General features: G+C 41.5%; 1 protein-coding gene across 8 annotated transcripts in view; it reads right to left on the reverse strand.

Annotated features, from left to right (window-relative positions):
• Positions 1 to 1,729: 1,729 nt before the first annotated feature.
• The window catches only part of MTTP (microsomal triglyceride transfer protein), a 74,076-nt gene continuing 50,254 nt past the window's right edge, over positions 1,730 to 25,551 (reverse strand). For all 8 annotated transcript variants that reach the window (XM_089303025.1, XM_051820148.3, XM_089303028.1 and 5 more), the window contains 8 exons: positions 20,194 to 20,406; positions 17,408 to 17,619; positions 14,851 to 14,948; positions 14,624 to 14,745; positions 11,690 to 11,917; positions 7,170 to 7,294; positions 4,571 to 4,741; positions 1,730 to 3,039 (listed from right to left, as the gene is read on the reverse strand). In XM_089303025.1, the coding sequence (XP_089159151.1) occupies positions 2,868 to 3,039; positions 4,571 to 4,741; positions 7,170 to 7,294; positions 11,690 to 11,917; positions 14,624 to 14,745; positions 14,851 to 14,948; positions 17,408 to 17,619; positions 20,194 to 20,406 (1,341 nt within the window). In that variant the 3' untranslated portion in view covers positions 1,730 to 2,867. The remainder of the gene's footprint in view (positions 3,040 to 4,570; positions 4,742 to 7,169; positions 7,295 to 11,689; positions 11,918 to 14,623; positions 14,746 to 14,850; positions 14,949 to 17,407; positions 17,620 to 20,193; positions 20,407 to 25,551) is intronic.

Raw genomic sequence — 25,551 nt, forward strand, 5'->3', positions numbered from 1 at the left:
GCTCCTGGCTTCCTCCAAATGCAGTTGTGGCATTTGGGGAATAAGCCAACAGACGGGGGGTTTCTATCTGGCTGGCTGCTTATCTCCCTGCCTTTAAAATAAATAAAAAGTAAATAAGTAAAATTTTACAAATAAAATAAAAAGGAGTGACTGTCTTGGCTCCCGGTTTCTCATTTCTTTGCAGCATGCTAGCAATGCTGTCCATTCTCCAATAGGCAGCAGAAATTTGACTCAGCCAGCTAGGTAAGCATGTGGGAAGTGGTGAAGTACTAATGTTTGGGGCACTCCAGTTGTCACTTCTAAGGAAATTCTCATGCTGCGTTGTACAGGGGCAGCTGTGACTGGTTAAACACCCCAGAGCTGAGTTCCTCAGCTCACCATGTCTTCCGCTCATGCCTTAGACCTCCTTGCACATTGGTGTCTTTACAGAGCGCTTCCTCTAAGGCAGCTGCTGCCACCCACCATGCTCCACCCGCCCCTCAGCGTCTGATCCTTTCTCCTCTTTCAGTAGCACAGCACTCAGGAGCTATCAAAGTGTGGTGTTAGCTTGTTCTCAAAATCAAAGGTCTGTAAGAGGGCCTGGTTGCTGCTATTTTCAGTGGCCCATTTCCCGAGGGCTCTGGCCTCCCAGGTCTGCTCTGTGTTCCTACCGATGTTTTATTGTGTTATGTTTGTGCTCAGAAAGTGGCAGTGCTATGGTTTGAATGTGTCCTAGAAATGGAAATCCCCAAATTCATGTTAATCGTATTTGGAGGTGGGGCCTTAGGGAGGTCATTAGGATTCAGTGAGGTCATGAGGGTGCAGGCTTCAAGGTGGTATTAGCTTTTTTTTTTTAAGATTTATTTATTTATTTGAAAGGCAGAGTTACAGAGAGGCAGAGAGAGAGACAGAGAGAGAGAGAGAGAAGTCTTCCATTTGCTGGTTCACTCCCTTAAATGGCCACAATGGCTGAAGCTGGGCCAATCCAAAGCCTGGAGCCTGGAGCTTCTTCCAGGTCTCCCACTTAGGCCATCTTCCACTGCTTTTGCAGGTACATTAACAGGGAGCTGGATAGGAAGTGGAGCAGCCAAGACTAGAACTGGCACCCACATGGGATGCAGGCACTGCAGGCAGTGGCTTTACCTGCTAGGCCACAGCGCTGGCCCTATATGCTGACTTTTTTTTAAAAAAAGATTTTATTTATTTGAAAGATAGAGTTACATAGAGAGAAGTCTTCCATCTGCTGGTTCACTCTCCAGATGGCCACAATGACCAGAGCTGAGCCGATCCAAAGCCAGGAACCAGGAGCTTCTTCCGGGTCTCCTATGTGGTTGCAGGGGCCCAAGGACTTGGGCCATCTTCTACTGCTTTCCCAGGCCATAGCAGAGAGCTGGATCAGAAGTGGAGCAGCTAGGACTAGAACCGGCACCCATATGGGATGCCGGCACTTCAGGTCAGGGCTTTAACCCACTGCGCCACAGCACCCCCCCCCCCATATGCTGACTTTTCAGAAGAGGAAGACTCAATCTGCAATCTAGCAATCTGCCATGTTATAAAACAGCCAGGAGGCCCTCACTACATGCAGCGCCATGTTCTTGGACATTCACCTCCAGAACCACGAGCTAAATAAACTTGTCTTCTTTAAAATCACCAAGACTGTGGTCTTCACTGTAGCAACATAAGATAGACTAATATAGTAAGGAGCAGAGGAATGTGATGTTTGAAGTAATGAAAGACAAAAGGAATCCAGTAAGATTTCCACATTTTAATTTCATCACACTTCATTTTTCAATTTACAAACTATAGTTGAACTAGCAAAACCTTCGTTTCATGTCTGTGTTTAATGGTCAAATGGGCACCTGTTATTTGGGATTTATCACAATAAATGAACCTGTTTTATTAATAAATATCTGAAAATGTTCATTGTGGCTCTTATAATTCATGCAAATAGAGGCATTCTTCTCTTGAATTCACATTTTAGAAACCCAAACCCACCAATTTGTGGAAGCAATATTCTCTCACTCATTGTGGATATTGTGGATTGTGGACAAACAGACCAAACTTTCCAGCATAAAACAGCAGAGACAAAGCGCTGGATGAAAGAAGACACCCTTCCTTGATAAAGGACAGCGCACCACATTACAATCTCAACAAGACATAGTATAAGAGGTATCAAATGGAGTTTCTGAAATCAGTGTTTCTTATTCCCAAGTGCTAAGTCCAATGTTGTTGCAGGATGGAGGTAGAGGGCAAGTTCACTGTGGTCAGCGGCAGGGCGAGGGGTGGGGTGTCTTCTACCTTAACGCTAACAGTAAACTAAGAGTAACAGGAGACACAGATAGTAATTCCTGAACTCCCTACCAAACGTCTTGTGGAAGTCTTGTCCCTTCTCTCTCCTCTACCCTTGAAAAGAAGGAGGGGGAGAGGAAGGAAAAAACAATGGCTTCTTTTTTTCCCTGATTAGGCAACACATTTGGTAGAAAGGAAGCCATGCTTAAGGTTTTGTCAAGGGTTTCATATACATTTGATTGAGAATTACAGAACAAAATTGAGTTCTCCTGAGTGTCTGGGATTTAATTTCTGTTTTTAACAAATGCCAGTTTCCTCTTAGAACAGAACCAGTCCCACTGTGCCAAGTGGGATTTGAGAGAGGTACCAGAAAGCTAAGAACATTGCTCAAAGTGTCCCATGATGATGGACAGTGACACTGTGGGCGGTACGCTGAATGGACTGGGATTGGATCAATCGAAGCATCTGATAGCTTTCTACAAAACTCTTAAATACAGGTAAACATGTAAACACTGTGCTCTCAGAGAGCAAGGACGCAAGCATGTCACGTCGTATCTCTTCTGGGGAAACAGATTCAAGTGAAACGTCACTGGGCAGCTTCAAAACCATCCACCGGAAGTGGTCTCCGGCTGAGGAGCAAATACCGCCTTGCACATGTCCGAGTTCTCCTGGTGGAGCGGGAATTCGCATCCGGCCAGCACACTCTCTTTTCTTTTCCGGGAGACGTAACCTCTGCCAGTGGCCAGCCTTTCATACTTTGTCTCAAATCGCCTGCGTGACAACAGCAAGGATAACACAATTACACACATGAAAGTCACCGCCACACCTGTCCCAGCCAAGTTACTGCGCAGGCACTCACAGCCTCTGTTCCAGGGCAATCTGAGAAAGGACGTGAGGGCCAGAGACCACACGGCTGCTTCCTTCCCACCAGTGAGGTGATTTTCTCTCCCGTTTCTTTTTATACCACCTCTGTACTTCCACTGTTGGGATGTGGGAGCCCTGCCATACTGAATTCCTTTCAGTTCTTTGGAGATGCTGTTAAGCTTTGCAGGCCTCGCTTTGTCTCCCACCCCTCATTCCAGAAGCCCCACCCTGGGAGCACTCCCCTTTTGAATAAGTAGCAAGCCCAGCCAGCTTAGGCTGAGAATGCTGACAAGGAAACGTTCCCACAGCTCTGGTCCCAGCGAAATGTGGAATGGAACCAGTCAGCCATGTGGCTAGGTTGATGGCCACTTCGTTTTGACCACTGGGAAGTTGATTTTATTTCTTAATGCATTTATGGAAGTTTGTTCCAGACATAAACAAATCTAGATCAGTGATACTGACTACTGTAATTATATCCCACAACCTGTTATTCTGTTAAAATATAGCCTACTCATATGAGGGAACTTCAAAAATATGCATTATATTTTAATTCCAATTTTACATGAACTTTTTTAAGTATTCTTGTATTTGTATTGATATCACCGATGTATTTTATATGGATCATGAAATGTCAGTGGAGTAAAAAAAAAAGTTCTTAATTCTGGCTTATTTATCAAAAGAGATGATGAAGGTGTGGCTTGCTATTTTAAGTATATAAATTACCTTTATGGTTAGACAGCACTTGCCAAGGCGACATTAACTATTACTAAAAAGTATTTGCTACCTAAATCCAAAACATTCTAGTTGCCTAGTTGTTAAAAAGAACAATTACAAGATTCAAAGGACACATAGCAAATGAGAGCTGGGCTCTAGATGGAAGAGATGTTGGGAAGTTACATGCAGAATTACACATTTGGTTTCTAAGACACTAAGCATTCTGCTAAAGCATTGTTTCAAAAATTCAAGTTTGAGCCAAACCTTACTGTTATATAGAATGCCTGGGCACTGTGAATTCATTTGGCCCCTTAAACAATGGTAAACGGATTCCTGGGTGTTTAGACTCTTCTGTCCAGGAGGCAACCGTGAAGAGACCAGATAATTAATGTGCACCTGGTATTTTAGCTCAAACTATCTGGAAATTCCTACATTAATCAAATCCCTTTGTTTCCTTGATCAGTTCTTATTGGATTAGAATATGATACTATCTCCAGAAGCAAACGAACTAGTCATTAGATTTTCTTGGTATCCTTTGGGTAAATTCCTAAGAATTCATTTTTCTTAATGTCATCAATTATTTTTACTACTTTTAGGAAAAATCATCATTTACAAGGTTTCTTCTGTTTCATTTTAGTTCTGAAATTGAATGACCAAAACTGAATACAAGTTCCCAGGGAAGTGAGGATGACTCCGGAACACTCCATAAACCCCTACATCTTACCTGAAGGGAGCTTCATACTTGTCCATCTGCATGCAAACCAAGAATGGGTACTGAGAAAACTGCACTGTGGAGATGAACTCCAGGCCTGCCTCTGTTTCTGTGCTCATCTCCAGGCCAGCTTTCACAAATGAGGAGTCCACTGTGATGTCCCCAGTTATTACTACAGCCACCCTAAAGATTTGAGGTTAAAACAAAAACAAAAAACACCTGTAAACATCACACTCAACTGAGTCAGACTAACAAATATAACTTCATAATGTCTGAGCTCCTGATTCTGACAACAGCAAGGAAACATTTCAGGACCTCAGACACGACTCAAATGTACATAGAATTCTGCTGGACTGGTTAGTCCCAGCGACTGGGAGTGAAGTCAGCCAGTCCCCTGAACCCGCCAGACATGCAAATCTGTTTGCATCAGCTACTACACTGCTTGGTATGAGCACATCAAGGACTAAAATGAAATACAACCTGGAACCCAGTCCTCTCCTCAGTCAGAAATATCTGACTTCTGTTAAAAGGAAGTCTAAATTCACCAAAAAGACATCTGGTGATTATAAAAATTTTTTTGTTAACTATCTCTCTGTTGGCTTCAATGTAGATATTTCAATTACTTTCCTCAAAGGGTCTCTAGAGGCATAAGTATGTGGTTGTCAGATATTTAAAAAATATATTGTGCTCCAAAGAGCCATTCTTGCAGTGGCCAGATGTGGGCTCTCCAGAGAAGGAGATAGACAAGAGTGGCCAGGGGATGTGGCTTGGATGGTAATGAAGAGGATCAATGACCCCAGGATTGCTCTAACTTAATAATAAACTTGATATTTAACTGTGGAAAATCACTGCCACAATCAATCAGAGCCATGTAACCAAACTTTTTAAAGGGGGTACCAATTCTTCTGGGCAAATTAAAGCCCCTGCTGTGCTGCTGACAGTGTGAAAGTAGGTCAGAGGTTGTTTCAGGTGCAGAATCCCTTCCAGTACATTCTGATGTCTTGTACTCAGCAAAGGCTTAAGGAAAGCAAAACAGACAAGCAAATATAGATGTATACACACACATATAAATGAATGAATGAATGAGCATGTGAAAATGGGAAGATAAACTGGCAATAATGGTGATACTGGTAGGGATCTGGTGTCCTTTTCTAAAAATTAGATTTTTATTATTGTTGCTACTGCTGTTGGTTTTTCTCTGCAAATAATTCAATTGACTTTAATTTGAAGAAATTTCAGTTTATAAAACACTTCAGAAAGAGGGAAAAGATGACTGATACAAAGGGAAACCCTAAACTGTATTTCTAGGTTCTCTGACGGCCAGTGTTGTTTCTCATTCTTGATTCCTTTGGGTAACAATGTGTGGTGTTACTCTTCACAGTACATAGGTCAACTCTGGTTGCTCTCAGTTGCTACAGTCAGAGTTCAAATTACATTCAAAAATTTAATTTTATTTCTCTTATCTCACTCCTGCCCCACCACATTTTTAAATATCCAAAATGGTAAAAAATAAATTGCATTTCTGGCTCTTGAATTCTATAGAAAACAGAATGTTAACTACAACATTGATTCGTGGACATTGCTTTATGCTTGAAACACAACATTTTGATCGGGTCTCATAGGTAGATTAGAAAAACTAAAGGATTTGGGAAAAAAGAAAGTAGATGAAAACACAAGTGTTCTCATAGTTAATATTTAGATTTTGCACAAAAGGGACCATCTTGTAATTTTTATCCCTGAAGACAGCAAAAGAGGAGAAGTTTTAAACCCCAACAAGAGTGATATACTGAAAAGTTTGCATCAAAGTAAAATTCTTAGCAGCACTGTCAACTAAGTACAGCAGATTAAAGGATAAACCCCTCCTCCACAGGACACAGGGGGGTCTTTCTTTCTTTTACATTTTTAAGCTTTTATTCAGTTAGCAAAATGCATAGGAGAGTGAGGGCTTTATCTAAAAGACAGGGGTAAATCTGGATTCATACTGAGGACCAGGAACCAGCCACGTGGAGGAGCATGTAGGCCAGGAAGCATGGGGTGGGTGGCCTGAAGGTCACGTGCCCTGGAGGTGCAGGGCCGCAGCCAGCCCCATACTGGCAGAAGGCCAAGGAAAGGAGGGCGGTCTTTCTTTAAAGATTTGTTTTATTTACTTGAAAGACGGAGTTACAGAGAAGGAGGGGGGGTGGGGGGGAGAGAGGAACTGAGCTGATCCGAAACCAGGAGCTTCTTCCAGGTCTCCCACATGGGTACAGGGGCCCAAGGATTTGGGCCATCTTCCAATGCTTTCCCAGGTGCATTAGCAGGGAGCAGCAGGGATTCAAACTGGTGCCCATATGGGATGCCAGCGCAGCAGGCTTGGGTTTTAAATTGTTATGCCACAGCACCAGCCCCTATAGGGGTCTTTCAAAGCAGGAAGGTTCTTGACTGAATCTTAATGAACCTTAATACCGACCTGCTCAGAAGCAACTATGGAAAGGATGACTTCCCACAGCCACTCCCAACTCTATTATTTAGTGATGACAAGTAGCATTGATTTTGAAAAGTCAGAAGGTTAAACAATTCCCAAAACATATCTGCAATTCTTTGCGTAGAGCATTACACATACTGTGCTTACCGGTTTTTCACTCGAGTTTTAGACTCACGATACCACAGACTAAACTCCATTGCACCTGAAATATCGATAGCTAGACCACCCTGAACCTCTATATTGGCCTTTAGTCCGGATTGCAACTGAAGCTCCTAGAAGCAAAAAACAAACAAACAAACAAACAAATATATATATATATATATATATGAATAAGTACAATGTACTTAAACCCCTTTCCTAAGTAACATTCTACCCCAGCCTGGATGCCATTTGAGTCCTGTGTACATTGGAGTCTTTCTCTAAGCTTGGAAGCATGTTATTCTAATCTTGATCGCTAGAAGTAGTCTCTGCTGATTTGCTAATTTAATTAGTCACTTAAAAATACTAGAGAAGTGAAGTAGCAATTGAGAAGGGTGTTTTCTTTCAATCAGCGCCTCCTGTTGGGAGGGGCCCTGGTACTCAGAATGTGGTCCTGTAGGGAGCAGCTCCTGCATCACTGGGAACCTCGTTAAAATGCACTCTCAGGTCCCCTTTACCCACCAAATTAGCAACTGAGAGCAGGGCCTTTGTGTGATTCTGCTGCACCTAACTTTGAGAGCCACTGGACAAGGGAAAATGAAAGCAACTTCTTGAGAAATTCAGCTGTGGGTTTTTGGGGGTGGGAAAGGCACTGGACCAGGTGATCTCTTGAGGTGCGATAGCACTTCTCTAGTAATATGTTGTGTTAAATATAGACAGCTGCACCCTACTGGCAAATAAAAGGCAGGATTAAAAAAAAAAACAACAACAACAGCAGCAACTCAGGGTGCAGCATACAAGTTTCAGGAATTGCCTGAATCCAGCTAGGAAAGGAAAAGTGAGGCAACTAGCAGAGCCTAACACCCTGCTGTTTGACGTTTGAAATGACATTGAACTAACGGTCAACTCCAATATGAACTCAACAATATTTTCCGAGGGACAGTGATCATTTACAAACACGGGCCAGCCTGAGCAATTCTGTGGTTGTCTGAAATTCATTGTTTTGTGCTGTTGGCCTGCGTTCCACTTTAATCCTCCCATTTTGCATGTGCATTAGCTGGGATGGTATTGGCTGAAAAAATTTTCAGGTGGATTAGAATCAGATTGCCTGGGGACAGTGCTGGATGGAAGCGATAATAATTCTGGGGGAAAAGGCTCACTATCCTTACTTTTGATATTCTTCCAAAGATCTGGAATTCCTGGCAGCTGGCAGCATAACCACTTCTTTGTGTAACTGCCCTACTCAGACCAGAGAAACCATGGATGTGCTCAGCATAAATGCTATGATTATACTTTGTTGCAATGATTGTATTGATCTTTCTGAATGCTTTCTACTTTCCAAAAATGTGACAGGAAATCTCAAAGGACTTGGTTTATGACCAGGTGTGCTCAAAAGGTAGAATAGTGGCATGAAGCTACTGTTAGTCTGAAGGGCACTCTTGGCTGGAAACATGAGATTCTCTTTGCTGTGCTCAGGACATACTAGGAGATAGACCTTCAGATATTTAGAGTTTCATTTGGTCCACAGCAAAATACAGTTGCTATAGGATGCAGGGATTGTTTCATACATCATAACTAATGTGAAGGAGCACAACTTATCCTGAGAAAACGGTAATAGTCACACCTATGCCTATGAATTACAAAACCAAGATATCAGCGCCACCCCCATGTGCACTATAATTGTATTGCGACTGTTCCCAAACTTACTAACGTACTGTTTTCTGCCCTATCTCAGAAGTATTTGCTTCTTTGTATCTTTTCCTCTCTTCCAAACTTAAAGTCGTAATCTTCTTAAGGCCACCCAGCCCAGCAGAGTCCTGTGACGTGGGCTGTGGCTTTCTCATGGACCATATATTAGGTGCATGTGAAAACATGGCAAGGACCAGGGAAAAGAACATTTCATGGCTATTAGAGAGTGTGCCATTTGTGGTCAGAGAACATTTCCATTGCAAAGTGGATTTTGAGGACTCCCTTGGGTTTGTGGGAAGATTCCATTTTGTCCATCCAAAGGGGCCATGGAAGGAATCTTATGCGCGAAGAGGAATTTTCTTGGATATCCAGACAGACCACTGATCCCCTTCAGAAGGGTAAATCACTGGTTCTCCTATGAGAGGGTCTAAACCACAGAGTGTGGTAGTTCTATTTTTTTTCAGAATTTTAAAGTAGGTGGAACTAACAGTTTTTGAGCACTTACTATGTGCCAAAGTTCTACATTTGGCAATTTATTTAAGCTTCATACCACTTTTCCATGGTAGGCATTATATCTGACGACTGAAGGAAAAAAAAATCAGGCTGAGGAGTTACATGTGGAGTCAGAATAAAGACTAAGACTATCTCTAAGGTGGAGACTTTTCTATTACTATACGTGGCTATCACCAACTCAATTTTTTCTCCTGGTGTGCAAGGAATAATGTTCTCAGAAATATTGCACAATGGATAGAGCATAGGCTACATCCATCCTTGTTTGACCCAGAGGACATGTTTATTCAAATTCTTACCTGTGAATCAGAACTTTGCATTTGTAGCTAATATGACCTCTATGGTCTCAAAGGTGTTTTTTAATAGTATGTACATGTCATTTTGAAAATTCATCCCATTGCTTCCATTTAGGAGAATATATTCTTTACTGTCTAAAGAGAATCCCTTATTCAACTGACTTTATCAGACAGCCTTCTCTGAAGAGTAATCCAATTAGTAAAAGACAGAGAGAGAAAGAGAATAAGCACAGAGTAATTCCATCTGTCCTGGTGGCTGTGACACACTACTCACTGCCAACATTTCCTTCAATGTCAGCACTTGACCTAGAGTGGTATGTGCCTGTGAAGCTAGGATGGCATTACTGTTGTGCTCTGCAGAGCCAGGGGGCCTCACATGGGTTATCTGTATAATAATCTCAGATCTGCCAAACACTCCAACTTGACACATGTAGACACTGGGTTATCTTTAATAGCTAGGGGACAATATTTCTCATTGAATATGGCTTGTCTTAGGTGCACTAGCTTAATGTATAGAAAAACCATCAAAATAATCCAGATCAAGTGTTGGTAAATTATGGCCTGAAGGAAAGTCTGGCCCACTAGCTGTTTTTGTAAGTAATATTTCATTGGAACACAACTATACTCTTTTATTAGTATTTTGGTGGTGGTTGTTTTCACTGTATAAGAATAGAGTTGAGTGGCTGCAACAGGGAATATACAGCCCTAAAGTCTAAGAAATTTACTTTCTTCCCTTCATGGAACAAACTTGCCAACCCAGATATAGATTACTAGTTATGCTTGCATCAAGTTTTATAGCACAATCCAAAACATCAGGCATTGTTAATGGGTAGCTGGGCACTTAGAGGTGGTGTTGAGTTGTTAACCCCACGAACAGAGTGTGGACTACTTCAGCACTCTGTGGCTGCCTGTAGACATTTCCTTCACGAAAAATATGTTGGAGTTGTGCAGTGTAAATTTCTCAATAATTTAAGAACTGTTTTTCATGTGCGACTGGAGGATTAAGGGACATGAGATGCTGCTGGCTGTCCTTGTCATTCATATTCACATAAACACAGTTCTGATCACAATGTGCCTACACTTATTAAAAACCATAGTGCCAGCTTCCCTAGTAGCTACATGTTACAGTTTGGGTCAACATCATTCTAGAAAGGGCTTCTGAAAGCATTCTTAAAAAAAAAAAAGTCAAATTCTGTGACCCCCCCCACCCCCAACCTTCTTCTTTCCAGCAATGAAGATGCAGTGCTGGAAGTAGAGCAGCTATTTTGTAATTGTGAGGCGACACGAGTTTAAAAGTCACAAGAAAGGATGGCTGAACCAAAGAGTGGATTCTGATGATGTCTTAGGGTTTCTGTATCAAGAATGAACTACCCACTCCCAAATATTTATTATGTGATAAAAACCAAACTATTTTTGTAGAACCATTCTAAATTGCTTTTTATTCTCACTAGACACAATTATCCTGATACAAGGAATAATAAAGAATTAGCATTCTTCAATTCCAACGAACAGTATCTTGGAGCAGTTTTAATAAAATCTGATATCTAAAGTCTAACCCAGCTCTTAAAAGCTATGATTCTATAACTAGAACCTAATAAACCAGAATCCTCAAATAAAGGAGAAAAGAACAACAAAGTTTGTTAAAATGTTTGGATCATCTGTTCCAAATGCCTCACTTCATTAATAGGAAACCACGGTTTAAAGTTAATAAGTAACTGCCCAAGAGCCATGCCATCTCTGCTCTGATGTATCCTAGGCTGTCTCTATAATTTCCTGTTTCTGTTACCATTGGTATTTTCTATTTGATTCAAAGCAAATAGCTTAATCAGCTAATAAATGCAAAAAAAATTCTTGCTACTTATATACAGCAAAGGAGAAAAGGAGAACAGGCAAAATATCAAGAGGGTCAAATGCTTGGAATGTGAGCTTCAGGAATGGGCAGAACTTCTTACATCCTTTGAGTACAGAGCATAAGTAAGAGGTGCCTGGCACATGTGAGGCACTCAATAAATACTTGAAGACAGAACGAATTACCTGTGAATGATCTATTAGCAGAATCAGCCCCTTCACCACACTGACAGGGTCACCAGATGCTGACAACACTTTGGACATCAAATCACTGTATCCGTTGAAAAAAGTGACAGGTCTGAGCTGAATATCAAAGAGGATGGCTGACATGCCGGCATAGGAGTCAAGGTTTTCCTCCCCCTCATCAGGAGTGGCTGCAATTAAGGCCTCCAGCCCCTGGGCTTCAATGACCACCTGGAAGAAAAATCAACACACTGTTTAGGACACAAGCCCCCTGCTTGCTCTTTCTAAATGATAATGAGGCTTCTGAGCAAGAGCTTTGCAAGGGGTCAAAACCACAAAGATTTGCAGCTGCAGGGCAAAAGCAAAAACACCACCACCACCACCAATAATAATGATAAACGTCTATAACTCAGTAAAGGTGAGTTGGGTTTCTCCATTTAATCTTCACAACCACTCTTTTTGAGCTCATATAATATTACCTTTTTTTTTTTTGGACAGGCAGAGTTAGTGAGAGAGAGAGAGAGAGAGAGAGAGAGAGAGAGAGAGAGAGAAAGGTCTTCCTTTTTCCATTGGTTCACCCTCCAAATGGCCGCTACGGCTAGTGTGCTGTGGCCAGTGCGCTGCGGCCAGTGCACTGCGCCGATCCGAAGCCAGGAGCCAGGTGCCTCCTCTTGGTCTCCCATGCGGGCACAGGGCCCAAGCACCTGGGCCATCCTCCACTGCCTTCCCGGGCCACAGCAGAGAGCTGGACTGGAAGAGGAGCAACCGGGATAGAACCGGTGCCCCAACCAGGACTAGAACCTGGGGTGCAGCGCTGCAGGCAGAGGATTAGCCTAGTGAGCTGCGGTGCGGGCCAATATTACCCATTTTGTAGATGATGCGAAAAAAAGGCTCAAGATCGCAGAACTAGTAAATGACAGAGGCAGGATATAAACTCCTTCTGGCTGTCTACAAAAAGATAATGCACTTTCCATTTTGTGATATCACGCAGGGGTGGGGAGCATCCAGCTTGTGGGCTAAGGCCCCTGAAATCATTTGGTCTGGCTCTGCCAAGGCAACTGCATGCAGTACCTGAAATTCAATACATCAACAGCAGGCTGAATTTTTACTTGATCATTTTGTATGGCTTGTGAATGATGTTACAAATATCCAAATGACCCTTGACAGAAAAAGGGTTTCTTAGTCTTTTCAGGACTGTCCTATGTAATAGACCAGTGGTCTTGGAGAACCTCTATAAAAGAAGGTAGAGAGGTGTTGACCCCATCATCCAAAACCGGCTGCCATGCAAGGGCATGGAACTCTCCAAGCCATGACTCATGCCTCCCCATGTCAACCACCACGATGGAGATCACGCCCTGATCAGTACCATACAGAGGAATCCTACATATTTTCTGTACTCCTCACCCAGCTGCTGGGTGTCTGGCATTTCAGATGGCATATCAGAAAAACAGATGGTGATTCCTCATCACAGCAGGGCACAATATTTTGAGGACATTACTGTCAATGGGTGTGGTCATGTAATAACTGATAAGAACTCAAGGTTTTACAGCACCGGATCATTTTTAAAGTTTAAGTGACTTTATTTAGAAGGTTATAATTTGATATGAATAAAAAACTAAAAAATAAAAAAGTACATTTCATGATTAGGAGCCTTTATTGATCATCACCTAATTTTGGATAAAAGTAAAGGGATGGAAATCAGCCAATAGTCAAATGTATTCCTTATTCTTTTGTTTCCTAGAAATAATGAAAAAATGTAGACTGATTCTTTTTTTTTTTTTTTTTTTTTTTTTTGACAGGCAGAGTGGATAGTGAGAAAGAGAGACAGAGAGAAAGGTCTTCCTTTTTGCCATTGGTTCACTCTCCAATGGCCGCCGCGGCTGGCGCTCTGCGGCCAGCTCACCGCGCTGATCCGATGGCAGGAGCCAGGTGCTTCTCCTGGTCTCCCATGGGGTGCAGGGTCCAAGCACTTGGGCCATCCTCCACTGCCTTCCCGGGCCACAGCAGAGAGCTGGCCTGGAAGAGGGGCAACCGGGAAAGAATCCAGCGCCCCGACCGGGACTAGAACTTGGTGTGCCGGCGCCGCTAGGTGGAGGATTAGCCTAGTGAGCCACGGCGCTGGCCATACACTGACTCTTAAGAGAATTCTGTTCTTTTATGCAGGTTTTTATTTGGAGGAATCAATCACATTGTAACAACATTCAGAATAAGGAAATCTTCTAGAGTTAAACATATGGAAGGAGCAAGGTCTAGGGAATACCCTTGTGAATAAAAATAAAATACTATGAAAAAATTTTACATGAGAAATATGGATGGAAGTTGTGGCATAGCGGGTTAAGTCATTGCTTGAGACACCCACATCCCATTTCTGAGTGCCACTTTCTAGTCCTGGTTCCTCTGCCTCCAAATCAGCTTCTTGCTAATGTGCCTGGGAAGGCAGCAGTAGATAGCCATATTTCTTGGGAAACTATCACCCATGTGGGAGCTCACTGGATGGATTCCAGGCTCCTGGCTTCAGCCTGGCTCAGCCCTGGCTGTTGCAGGAATTTGGAGAATGAACCAGCAGATGGAAGATCTCCCTCTCACTCTGCCCATATCTTTGCCTTTCAGTTGGATGAAAATGAATAATTTTTTAACTTTATATGAGAATTAATGGTGCAATTTCAATGGTGTGAATATATGTTTCTTTGAAAAGTCAAATGGATGTTTGGCAAGTTCCATGAATAAAGTTTCTTAGGCCTCTAATTCATGTTAAAAACCTTCTCTGAGACAAACCATGGGGCGCCTTTCAGATGATGGAATTGTAGGCAAATGTGACAGCAGAGCCATCATTAGCTCACACATTCTAAAGGTTTACCACCCGCATATATATTTTATTTTACCTCCAGCTTATGTCTTATGTACTTTATTGAGCAAAATCCCTGGAAAATGAGTTACCTGGCTACCATGAAGATCAGCCTTCCCAATGTACTGAAAAATGTTCAGGTTACTTCTCCTTAGGATGCCAGAACCGGAGTACAGAATGTCAAGGCTGTAAGTAGATGCTGAGTGGGGACCACCTAATGACAAACAAAAACACAAAACCCCCTGTGATTTAACAACAATTCCAGCAAAGGCCAGTTGGTGAGGGGCATGGAGGAAGGGGCCCTCTGTGTGTTACATACGTTCTATGTAGCCAGTATAGGCAGACGAAGAGCCACTCTCGGAGAAGCGGTCATAATTGTGCGCGACCATTTCCTTCAGAACACGGCGGACCATTTTGCTGCAAGACATAGGAAGGAAAAGCTGCACATTCATTGTAGTGGCTGTTTCCCAAGTTGCGTCTGGACAAAACCCAAATCCCCAGTGGAAAAAAGAAGGGGCCAAATGTTCCTCATGCCACTGCAAGCCTGGGGGAGGCGCCAGCTGGAGCGAGAGCATCAGGATTAGGGCTTTCCCCTTCATTCCTCAGATATCTGAAATTCAGTTTGGTATCAAAGTGACAGCAAGGAGAGGCTGCCCAGCTATGAGATGGCTTCAGCAGAGTGGTGGCCATGCCTCAGGAGTGGAAAACACATGGCTTTGGAAGCTACACACTACTGGTGCTGAATAGTAAGTACATTCAAGGAAAGTGGTACCAAACTGGGAAGTGGCACAATATTTCTGCAAACATTTTTTTTTTTTTTACATCCTCCAATGTTGTCACTGGCTAATGATATAGATGAGTAAATTTTCAGAATTTCTCCTACATCTATGTAATTTTCAATTACAGAAGCAGCTCTGTAAAATCTAATACAGGAGGGCACAATGGTTTAGGCCACTGCCTGCAACCCTGGCATCTCATATTGGAGCACTGGTTCAAATCTCAGCCGCTCTGCTTCTGATCTAGCTCCCTGCTAATGCACTTGGGAAGCAGCAGACGATGGCCCAATTGTTAGGATCCCTTCCACCCATGTAGGAGACTCAGATGGAGTTCCTGGCTCCAGGGTTTAGCCTGGCTTAGCCCTAGTTGTTATGACTATTTGGGGAATGAACTAGTAGATAGAAGATTGATCGCTCTCTCTCTTTCTCTGAAATAATAAATATTTTTTTAAAATGCTGTTAAAAACATATAGAAAATATTGTTTCCTTTAAATCCTAATCTTTACCCCATGTCCTGTATCTTCTCTATGTGATTAATACTGAGATCTTTCCACTTCTGATTATATAAAACTAATAATATCATTAATAAGAAAATTATAACATTACAGCAAAACATAAAAATAATCAGCTCAATAAATCTAGACCTGGATCTGAGATAGAAATTTTTTGAGAGGAAAGAGTAATAACTTTATGGGTTCACTCCTCTCTAATATCACAAAATTGTACAATTTTAGTCTAGAGAAGAGAAGATGGAGATGGTCACAATGGCTGTCCCCAAGTATTGAGTCATGAACACATGACTAGAAATGTTCTGCTTTGTTCCACAGAGAAAATCTGGCCCAGTAGGAAGACTGGAGTCTGTACAGAGATGCAGTGGTGAGAGTCTCTGAGCAATGGCACAAATTCCATCAGAGCTGGTGAGCTTCCTGCCACCAGAGATGGATAAACAGTCTGAGTGTCACCCGCCAGGAGACTATGCTCCTACACTGGAGAGAGACACCACACAAGGAAGCCTTCCCTCTCCAACAAAAGTTTTTATTTCAGAGAACTTGCCCCACAATGTTCCCAGTTACTTCCTCACATTTCCTAGGTTGCTGTCTACTTATCCCATTGTCTTCTCTTTCCTGTCCTCTGAATTGCTAGGTTCTTAAGACAACGAGAGCAAATATGCTCAGGACATCCTCCACAGAATCTCATAAACAATAAAACAGAAGTTACATTTGCTCAACAAGAGTTAGGTATACGGTGTAGGCAAACCTGCCTTCTTCCCACCCTCACCTTTTCCCCTCTTTCATGTCTGTTCCACACACTCCTGTTTCTTGTTCCTTCAGTTGTCTTAGCCACTGTTTCTCTTTCTTTCAATATTTTGCTGCTCTCTTTCTCATTTTCTTTTTCTTTATTTTTCATCCACCCCTCTCCGTTTTCCTTTTCTATGGGGGAATGCTCAAATTTGCTTTCCCCTGGGGGTAATAACTCAGGGAAAATACATTTTCCTTCTGGCTTTGTCATCTCCAGTCCCAGTGAGGAGCAACTTTGGGGGAGCCACTTTGAAGACTGACATCAGTTAATCTGGGAGGAGAGACTGGAGAACTGGAAAGAAGTTAGTCTAGCAAGAGTAACTGAGAGAAATGGAGTCTGCTGGTCACACTCTTCAGGCTTGGAATAATGCTAAAATGTGAGCCTTGCCTATGGTTTTAAACTTAAATGGCAAATTCATTTGATCTGTGATAAATGAGGCTTCAAGGATCTCTGCCATTTGGAAAGTGAAGATGAAAGACCATTTGGTGAGAACTTACATCATTTTCTTGTGTTATTTATAAAAAGAGCCCTGTTGAAAACCCAGTCAGATTTTAAAACATTACTAAGGTTTGGCAACATATTTATCAAACTGAATAAGAATACCCCAAATAACAATCATAGCTAGAGTTCCAAACCATAGTGACAAAGTGAAGCTGTTTGTCTGTTTTACGCTTGGCTTGCTTTGGTTTCATGCAATACAAGCCAGCACAATAACCACACCATTATTATCAACCACATGTGCTCCGCATCAATATACAAAGAAGCTCGGGTAAGCAGAGAGACATGCGCAATATATCATACCTTGCAGGCATTTCAAAATGCAGGATGTCTTGAATAACAGCAAGCATGTATTTATTCATTTCCTTGGGAAGCTCCCCAATGGAAAGCAGGATGTTTTTTACTTCCATGTAGGAGGGATTGTTCTTTAAAATGACAGCAGCTGCCGTGGTGCGCACAGTCTTTTCATGGACTTTACGGTTCTGGTGGTAGATCCTGTTCAAGGTCTTCTTCACCTGTTCATCACATGTCCAGACTTAGTGCACATCTAGCTCTTTAAAACTGATACTGAAGCAGCAACAGTGAACATTCATGAAAATTCACATTTCCCAGATTCCTTTCCAATTAGGATGGGGCCCTGTGACTAGGTCTGGCTTGTAGACTATGAACAGAACCAGTGCAGACCACTTGCAGGTTGAGGCAGTTAAGAGCCAGTGTGCTTTCTCCATCTCTTTCTTCCATGATTGTCAGGTGAACGATAATGGGTCCACATATCTTTTACACACAAGAGACACAGCATGAGAGATGGGCACTTGGAATAGCAATTAAGACACCACTTGGGATGCCCATATCTCATCTCAGAGTGCTTGGGCTCAAATTCCACCTCCACTTCCTAGTCAGCTGACTGCTAATGTGTACTCTAGGAGACAGCAGGTGATGGTTCAAGCACTTGGGTCCCTGCTAACCATGCGGGAGATACAGATTGAGTTTCTTGGCTTCAGCCAGGCCCAGCCCCAACTGTTGTGGGCATTTGGGGAGAGAACCAGTGGAGAGATGATCTCTCTCTGTCTTGGTCTCTGCCTTTCAAATAAGTCAAAACAAATAAATAAAAAATTTAAAATATAACATAGCATGGGAAATAAACTTTTGATAAACTTCTGGGATTTTTTTTTTTTTTGACAGGCAGAGTGGACAGTGAGAGAGAGAGACAGAGAGAAAGGTCTTCCATTGCCATTGGTTCACCCTCCAATGGCCGCTGCGGCCGACGCACCGCGCTGATCCGATGGCAGGAGCCAGGTACTTATCCTGGTCTCCCATGGGGTGCAGGGCCCAAGCACTTGGGCCATCCTCCACTGCACTCCCTGGCCACAGCAGAGAGCTGGCCTGGAAGAGGGGCAACCGGGACAGAATCTGGTGCCCCGACCGGGACTAGAACCCGGTGTGCCAGCACCGCAAGGCGGAGGATTAGCCTAGTGAGCCGTGGCGCTGGCAACTTCTGGGATTTTAAGGTTCATTTGTTGTTGCAGCATAACCTTGTGATATCTAATATAAGAGCTTAAGAATACTAGATTCCAAAAAAAAAGAATACTAGCATAATGTGGTAATAGGATCTGAGGAGAGATGGTAATATGAACCAATATTTCTTTACAATGAAGCAACTTGGAGTCTTCCCCTATGTTTTATTTAATAGAATTTAAATTTTAAAAACATTTTATTTATTTGAGATGCAGAGAGACAGAACGAGAGAGAGAGAGAGATAGGCAGAGAGTTCCCATCTGCTGGCTTATTCTCCAAATGCCCACAACAACTTGGACTGGTCCAGACTGAAGCTGAGAGTTAGGAACTCAACCCAGGATACCCACATGGGCGGCAAGGACCTAAATATAGCAACAGAAAATAGACTAAGACAATAGTAGTACATCTGTTAGATTTGACAGCCCTGCTTAACACATTATTATCATCATAAACTCATAAGTAACAATATTTCCCCCTAAACAAGGTATTACAAAGAAACATGCTAAAATAATTGTGTTCTGTGGCAATACATAATTTTATTGGTTATTAATTTTGCCTAACAATATGCAATATGTGGGGTTTTATCCCAGGCATTTATAAGTACTTCTTATAATTCTATTCCCCTCTGCCTTTTTCTATCTCCCTGAAATCTTGGCCTTGCTTTTAGGTATGCAGGAGTTAAATAACTCACCAAGAATAAACAACCGGGAAGGACAGAGCCAGTATTTATATATAGGTCTGTCTGTCTCAAAAGCCCTGTACTGCAATGATCTTGCTTTGTAGCTGACCAACTTTGACACTAAACCAGTATGAAGGTGTTTAGTGACAATACCATTCACAGTGTTAAACTCGATTCAAAGACAGTTTATCTGGATGTTCATAAACATTCTCCTAACAAACACTTCCTGTAAGTGGTTTCCAGAAAATGTAGTTAAACAAGTTCATACTCAAATCAAGATATTTTGGCACTGAAAATTTAACAGCAAAGATACTTCTGGGTGCCATTGTTATGGTACAGTGGGTTAAGTTGCCACTTGCAATGCCAGCATCCCATATTGGAGTGCCAGTTAGAGTCCTGGCTGCTCCGTTTCTGAACCAGCTCCCTGTTATTGGACCTGGGAAGACAATGGAGGATGGTTCAAATGCTTGTGTCTCTGCCACCCACATGGGAGACCCAGATGGAGTTCTAGGCTCCTGGCTTTGGCCTGGCCCAGCCCTGGCTGTAGCAGCCATCTGGAAAGTGAACTAGCAGATGGAAGATCTCCCTCTGTCTCTCCCTTTCTGTCTCTTTGTTGCTCCGCCTTTCAAGTAAATAAATATATAAAGATATTTTAAGAAGATACTTCTGAAAATAATTTGCTTCTTATAATAAGAGATATGCTGCAGAATATAGGATAGTATCTATTCAAAATGTGAAGCTGCTTTCAAAGAGCAATTTAAGATTTATTGCTAACCAGGGGAGAGACTGAAAAAAGAAAAAAAACCCAGAGTGACTTGAGAGAAATCTGCATTTGACTTATGTTTAGACATGCTTCTCCCTTCTGCTACTGTTGCGGCATTCATGGAGACTTTACCTCATCAGTTATGAAAGGGACATCATATCTCTGCAGGGTGGTGGTCGCCAGGTGGCTGAGGGGCCCTTCCCCTGCCTCTGCATACTTGAGCAGGAGTGGGATGCCTTCGGGAAGCAGGGCATTCTTCAGGGCCAGCAGGTACATCATGGTGTCCTCCTTCTTCTCTGCTTTTTCCAGTCCTCCCAGGATTAACTTCTTGGCTTCAACTACTGCCTAAAAAATAACAAGTCTTAGACATATGCATAGCTATACATAAAACAAAACCTGGGCAAGAAAGCAGTCTAAAGGTTTAGAAAGTTTCACATTGGTAGCCTGAGTCATACAAGCAAACTAATAAACTTGAAAAAATGTTATATTTCTTTACTGAAATAAATACATATATTAACATATTATATGGGAAACTTTCTTTAGGCATCTACCTTGCAGTCATGATTTAGCTCCTTCTGGCTTCTTTTGGTTTCCTAATATTAAGAAAAAATTTTAAAAGGTATCCATTTTTTTCTTTTTTCTTTTTGTATTTTTATCACATTTTTAAACTTTTATTTAATAAATATAAATTTCGAAAGTACAACTTTTGGATTATAGCGGCTTTTTCCCCCCATAACCTCCCTCCCACGCACAACCATCCCATCTCCCACTTCCTTTCCCATCCCATTCACATCAAGATTCATTTTTAATTATCTTTATATACAGAAGATCAATTTAGTATATACTAAGTAAAGATTTCAACAGTTTGCACCCACACAGAAACACAAAGTGTAAAGTACTCTTTGAGTACTAGTTATATCATTAATTCACATAGTACAACACATTAAGGACAGAGATCCTACATGGGGAGTAAGTGCACAGTGACTCCTGTTGTTGATTTAACAATTGACACTCTTATTTATGGTGTCAGTAATCACCCGGGGCTCTTGTCATGAGTTGCCAAGGCTATGGAAGCCTCTTGAGTTTGCTATCTCTGATCTTATTTAGACAAGGTCATAGTCAAAGTGGAAGTTCTCTCCTCCCTTCAGAGAAAGGTACCTCCTTTTTTGATGGCCCATTCTTTCCACTGGGATCTCACTCATGGAAATCTTTCATTTAGGTCTTTTTTTTTTTTTTTGCCAGAGTGTCTTGGCTTTGCATGTCTGAAATACTCTTCCGGGCTTTTTAGCAGGATCCGAATGCCTTAAGGGCTGATTCTGAGGCCTGAGTGCTGTTTAGGACATCTGCCATTCTATGAGTCTGCTGTGTATCCCGCTTCCCATGTTGGATCGTTCTTTCCTTTATAATTATATCAGTTAGTATTAGCAGACACTAGTCTTGTTTATGTGATCCCTTTGACTCTTAATCCTATCATTATGATCAATGATCAATCATGAACTGAAACTGATCACTTTGACTAGTGAGATGGCATTGGTACATGCCACCTTGATGGGATTGAATTGGAATCCCCTGGCATGTTTCTAACTCTGCCGTTAGGAGTAAGTCTGATTGAGCATGTGCCGAACTGTACATCTCCTCCCTCTCTTATTCCTACTCTTATATTTAACAGAGTTCACTTTTCAGTTAAATTTAAACACCTAGGAATAATTGTGTGTTAATTACAGAGTTCAACCAATAGTATTAAGTAGAACAAAAAAATACTAAAAGGAATAAAGTAGTAAGTTGTTCCTCAACAGCCAGGACAAGGGCTGATCAAGTCATTGTTTCTCATAGTGTCCATTTCACTTCAACAGGTTTCCTTTTAGGTGCTCAGTTAGTTGTCACCAATCAGGGAGAACATATGATATTTGTCTCTTTGGGACTGGCTTAATTCAATCAGCATGATGTTTTCCAGATTCCTCCATTTTGTTGCAAATGACCAGATTTCTTTTTTTTACTGCTGTATAGTATTCTATAGAGTACATATCCCATAATTTCTTTATCCAGTCTACTGCTGATGGGCATTTAGGTTGATTCCATGTCTTAGCTATTGTGAGATCAAGAAACTCCACAACATCAAAACAAACAACCCACTTAAGAGATGGGCCAAGGACCTCAATAGACATTTTTCAAAAGAGGAAATCCAAATGGCCAAGAGACACACGAAAAAATGTTCAGTGTCACTAGCAATCAGGGAAATGCAAATCAAAACCACAATGAGGTTTCACCTCACCTCGGTTAGAATGGTTCACATAAAGAAATCTACCAACAACAGACGCTGGCGAGGATGTGGGGAAAAAGGGACACTAACCCACTGTTGGTGGGAATGCAAACTAGTAAAGCCACTCTGGAAGTCAGTTTGAAGATTCCTCAGAAACCTGACTATAACCCTACCATACAACCCAGCCATCCCATTCCTTGAAATTTACCCAAAGGAAATTAAATTGGCAAATAAAAGAGCTGTCTGCACCTCAATGTTTATTGCAGCTCAATTCACAATAGCTAAGACATTTTTTCTTTAGTTAATAATGTCAAAGGGACTGTGCTACCACAGTTGAAGTCTGAGAACCCTCAGTTCTTTACAGATTGACAAAATGGTGGTTGCAAAAGGAACTACAGGATTAGGAAATAAAAACTGATGATATTGTTTATCTAAGAAGGTAAGTGAAAGTGGTTACAAGGATTAAAGAAGGAAATGAGACAGTTTTGAGAATACTTTAAAATATAGCTTTAACTTTTGTGTCAAACTAATGTCAAATACTGGAAAATATAATTAAATCATCAGGATGAGAAATTTTAAATTTAAATCCAAACATAAGCAAATAAACCTAAATGTATGTCAAGTTGATCATATAACTCTACAGAGGACTGGGCCAAATGTTTGTGTTGCTGTTAAGACTCCACTTAGAATGCCTGCATTTCTTATGAGAGTAGTTGGGTTTGAGGCCTGGTTTCACTCTGGACTTGCTAATGTATATCTTGAGAGGCAACAGGTGATGGATCAAATAGTTGGATCTCTGCTACCAATGAGGGAGACCCAGACTGAATTGCCAGCGCCTGGCTTTGGCCTGGCCCAGTCCCAGTCATTGTAGGCATTTGGGGAGTGAACCATTGAATGCAAGATCTCTCATTCCCCCTTTCAAATAACTAAAATAAATAAATAACACATATCTAAACAGAACAGAACAAAAAGAGTTAATCAAAGCAACTTTTGAGCATAAAACTCCAATGTATATCTTCAATGACAAATATGCTAAGGACAAAAAGAACTGTAATGAAGTCCTGAATTTTGCTTAGTCAGTTTGTTTTTGTAGTGATATTCTTGAAAATCAGAGTTCTCTCTGTGAGAGAAGGAAGATACAATTATAGAATGAGGAAAGGAGAGAAATAACTAGTGTTGGATAAGAATTAGAGCAGTATGAACTCACAATTATATATATATTTATGTATATGTATAGTGTGTATATTGTAGTAGCTTAGAAAAAATGGCACTCAGTTAATAGAAACTAAAAGTATTTAAGAGTAAAATGCCAGATGTCTACAACTCAGTTTCAAATGTTTCAACCATAGTAAAATAAGACAATGAGATGGCAATAACTTAGATTAACTTGGTTAATAACTAGATTAACTTGGTTAATCTAGATGAAGAATATATAAATGTTCATGGAATTATACTATTCTTTTTCTTTTATTAGACAGGTAGAGTTACAGACAGTGAGAGAGAGACAGAGAGAAAGGTCTTCCTTCCGTTGGTTCACTCCCCAAATGGCCGCTACGGCCGGCGCTGCTCCAATCCGAAGCCAGGAGCCAGGTGCTTCCTCCTGGTCTCCCACGCAGATCACTTGAGCGCCAATCACTTGAGCCATCCTCCACTGCCCTCCTGGGCCACACCAGAGAGCTAGACTGGAAGAGGAGCAACTGAGACTAGAACCCGGCACCCATATGGGATGCCGGCACAACAGGCGGAGGATTAGCCATATGAGCCACAGCGCCGGCCCCTGGAATTGTACTATTCTTACAACTTTACGTTGGTTTGAATTTTTTGCAAATACAAATTCAGGAAAAAATATATTAGGATACAGGGAAGTTACAAAGCAAACAAAAAATAAATAGGAAAAGAAATATGGGGTTTAGTACTTGGGAAACAAAAACGGAATGGGACTGTGAACTTGTGTAGCTGCCAATCAGATGGTGAGGAGGCAGTATTGCCTGCTAGTAAACTTTGAAAAACTGTAGCACCAGATAGCATGGTGTCTAGTATTTGTACAGTATAAGTCCTGTGTGCCCATTATGTGCCTCAAATTTGGATTCATGATACGTGATTTTCTTTGAACTTGTATATCTTTGATTTCAGCAAATGGTAGGCATGTGTTACACAGCAGAAAATGGAAAGAAAAATTTCAGTATTCACTGTAGTGTTATGGATGGAACAGGACTCTGCTTCCCAAACTGAAGGAGACATTTAAATCCAAAAGGCTTAGGTTAATGGTTGGTGGGCTAAGAGTGGAGACAATATGATTATGGCATCTCAGAGGAGGGTTTAGTATTTGGGCCATCATTTGCTGCCCATTAGAAGGAAGCTGAGTCAAAAGAGAAGTAGCCAAGAATAGAACCAGCACTGCAATATGGTATTTCAACATTGAAGGTGGCAGCTTAACCTACTGTGACATGGTGTTGGCCTCATCCACATTGTTTTTAATAGCCAAAACTTGATAAGTAAAATTTTCTATTGGTATCTTTCTGAGGTAGAACAAAATTTATTACTGGGTGCTGGCTATATAATAAATGTGGACAGAGGTATTGTGCAGCTCAGTGACTAAGTCTCCACTTGGGATGTCTACATCCCATATCAGAGGGAATGGTTCAAATCCCAGTTACTCTGCTTTCAACCCAGATTCCTGCTTATGTACACCCTGGGAGGTAGCAAGTGGTGATTCAAGTCTTGGGTCCCTGCCACCCATGTGAGAGACCCAGAAAGACTTCCAGGTTCCTGGTTTCAGCCTGTCCAAGCTCTGGCTATTATGGCGATTTGGGGAATGAACCAGTGGATGTAAGATCTCTCTCTCTCTCTCTCTCTCTTTCTCTCTTTCTCTCTCTCTCTTTCTCTCTTTCTCTCTTTCTCTCTCTCTCTTTCTCTCTGCCTTTCAAATAAAATGAGAAAGAAAGAAAAGAAGAAAGAGAAAGAAAGAAAGAGAAAGAAAGAAAGAAAGAAAGAAAGAAAGAAAGAAATTAAGAAATTAAGAAAGAATTAATCTATCCACTATCCCCAATGGGAAAAAATGTTGACAGAAAAAAGACTGTTTTTGTATATTAAGCATCTTTAATCTATTTGCATTATAGAAAGATAGGCTTTTTGACATTAATACATTTGGATATTTCACATTTAGTTAATCTTACAAAGTGAGTTTTTGCTTCTTTCAATGAAAAAGATGTGAAAAACATATAAACCAC

The sequence above is a fragment of the Oryctolagus cuniculus genome, chromosome 8 (assembly GCF_051225735.1).
Source record: "Oryctolagus cuniculus isolate XC-2025 breed Fujian yellow rabbit chromosome 8, ASM5122573v1, whole genome shotgun sequence".
In the NCBI taxonomy this organism is placed as follows: Eukaryota; Metazoa; Chordata; class Mammalia; order Lagomorpha; family Leporidae; genus Oryctolagus; species Oryctolagus cuniculus.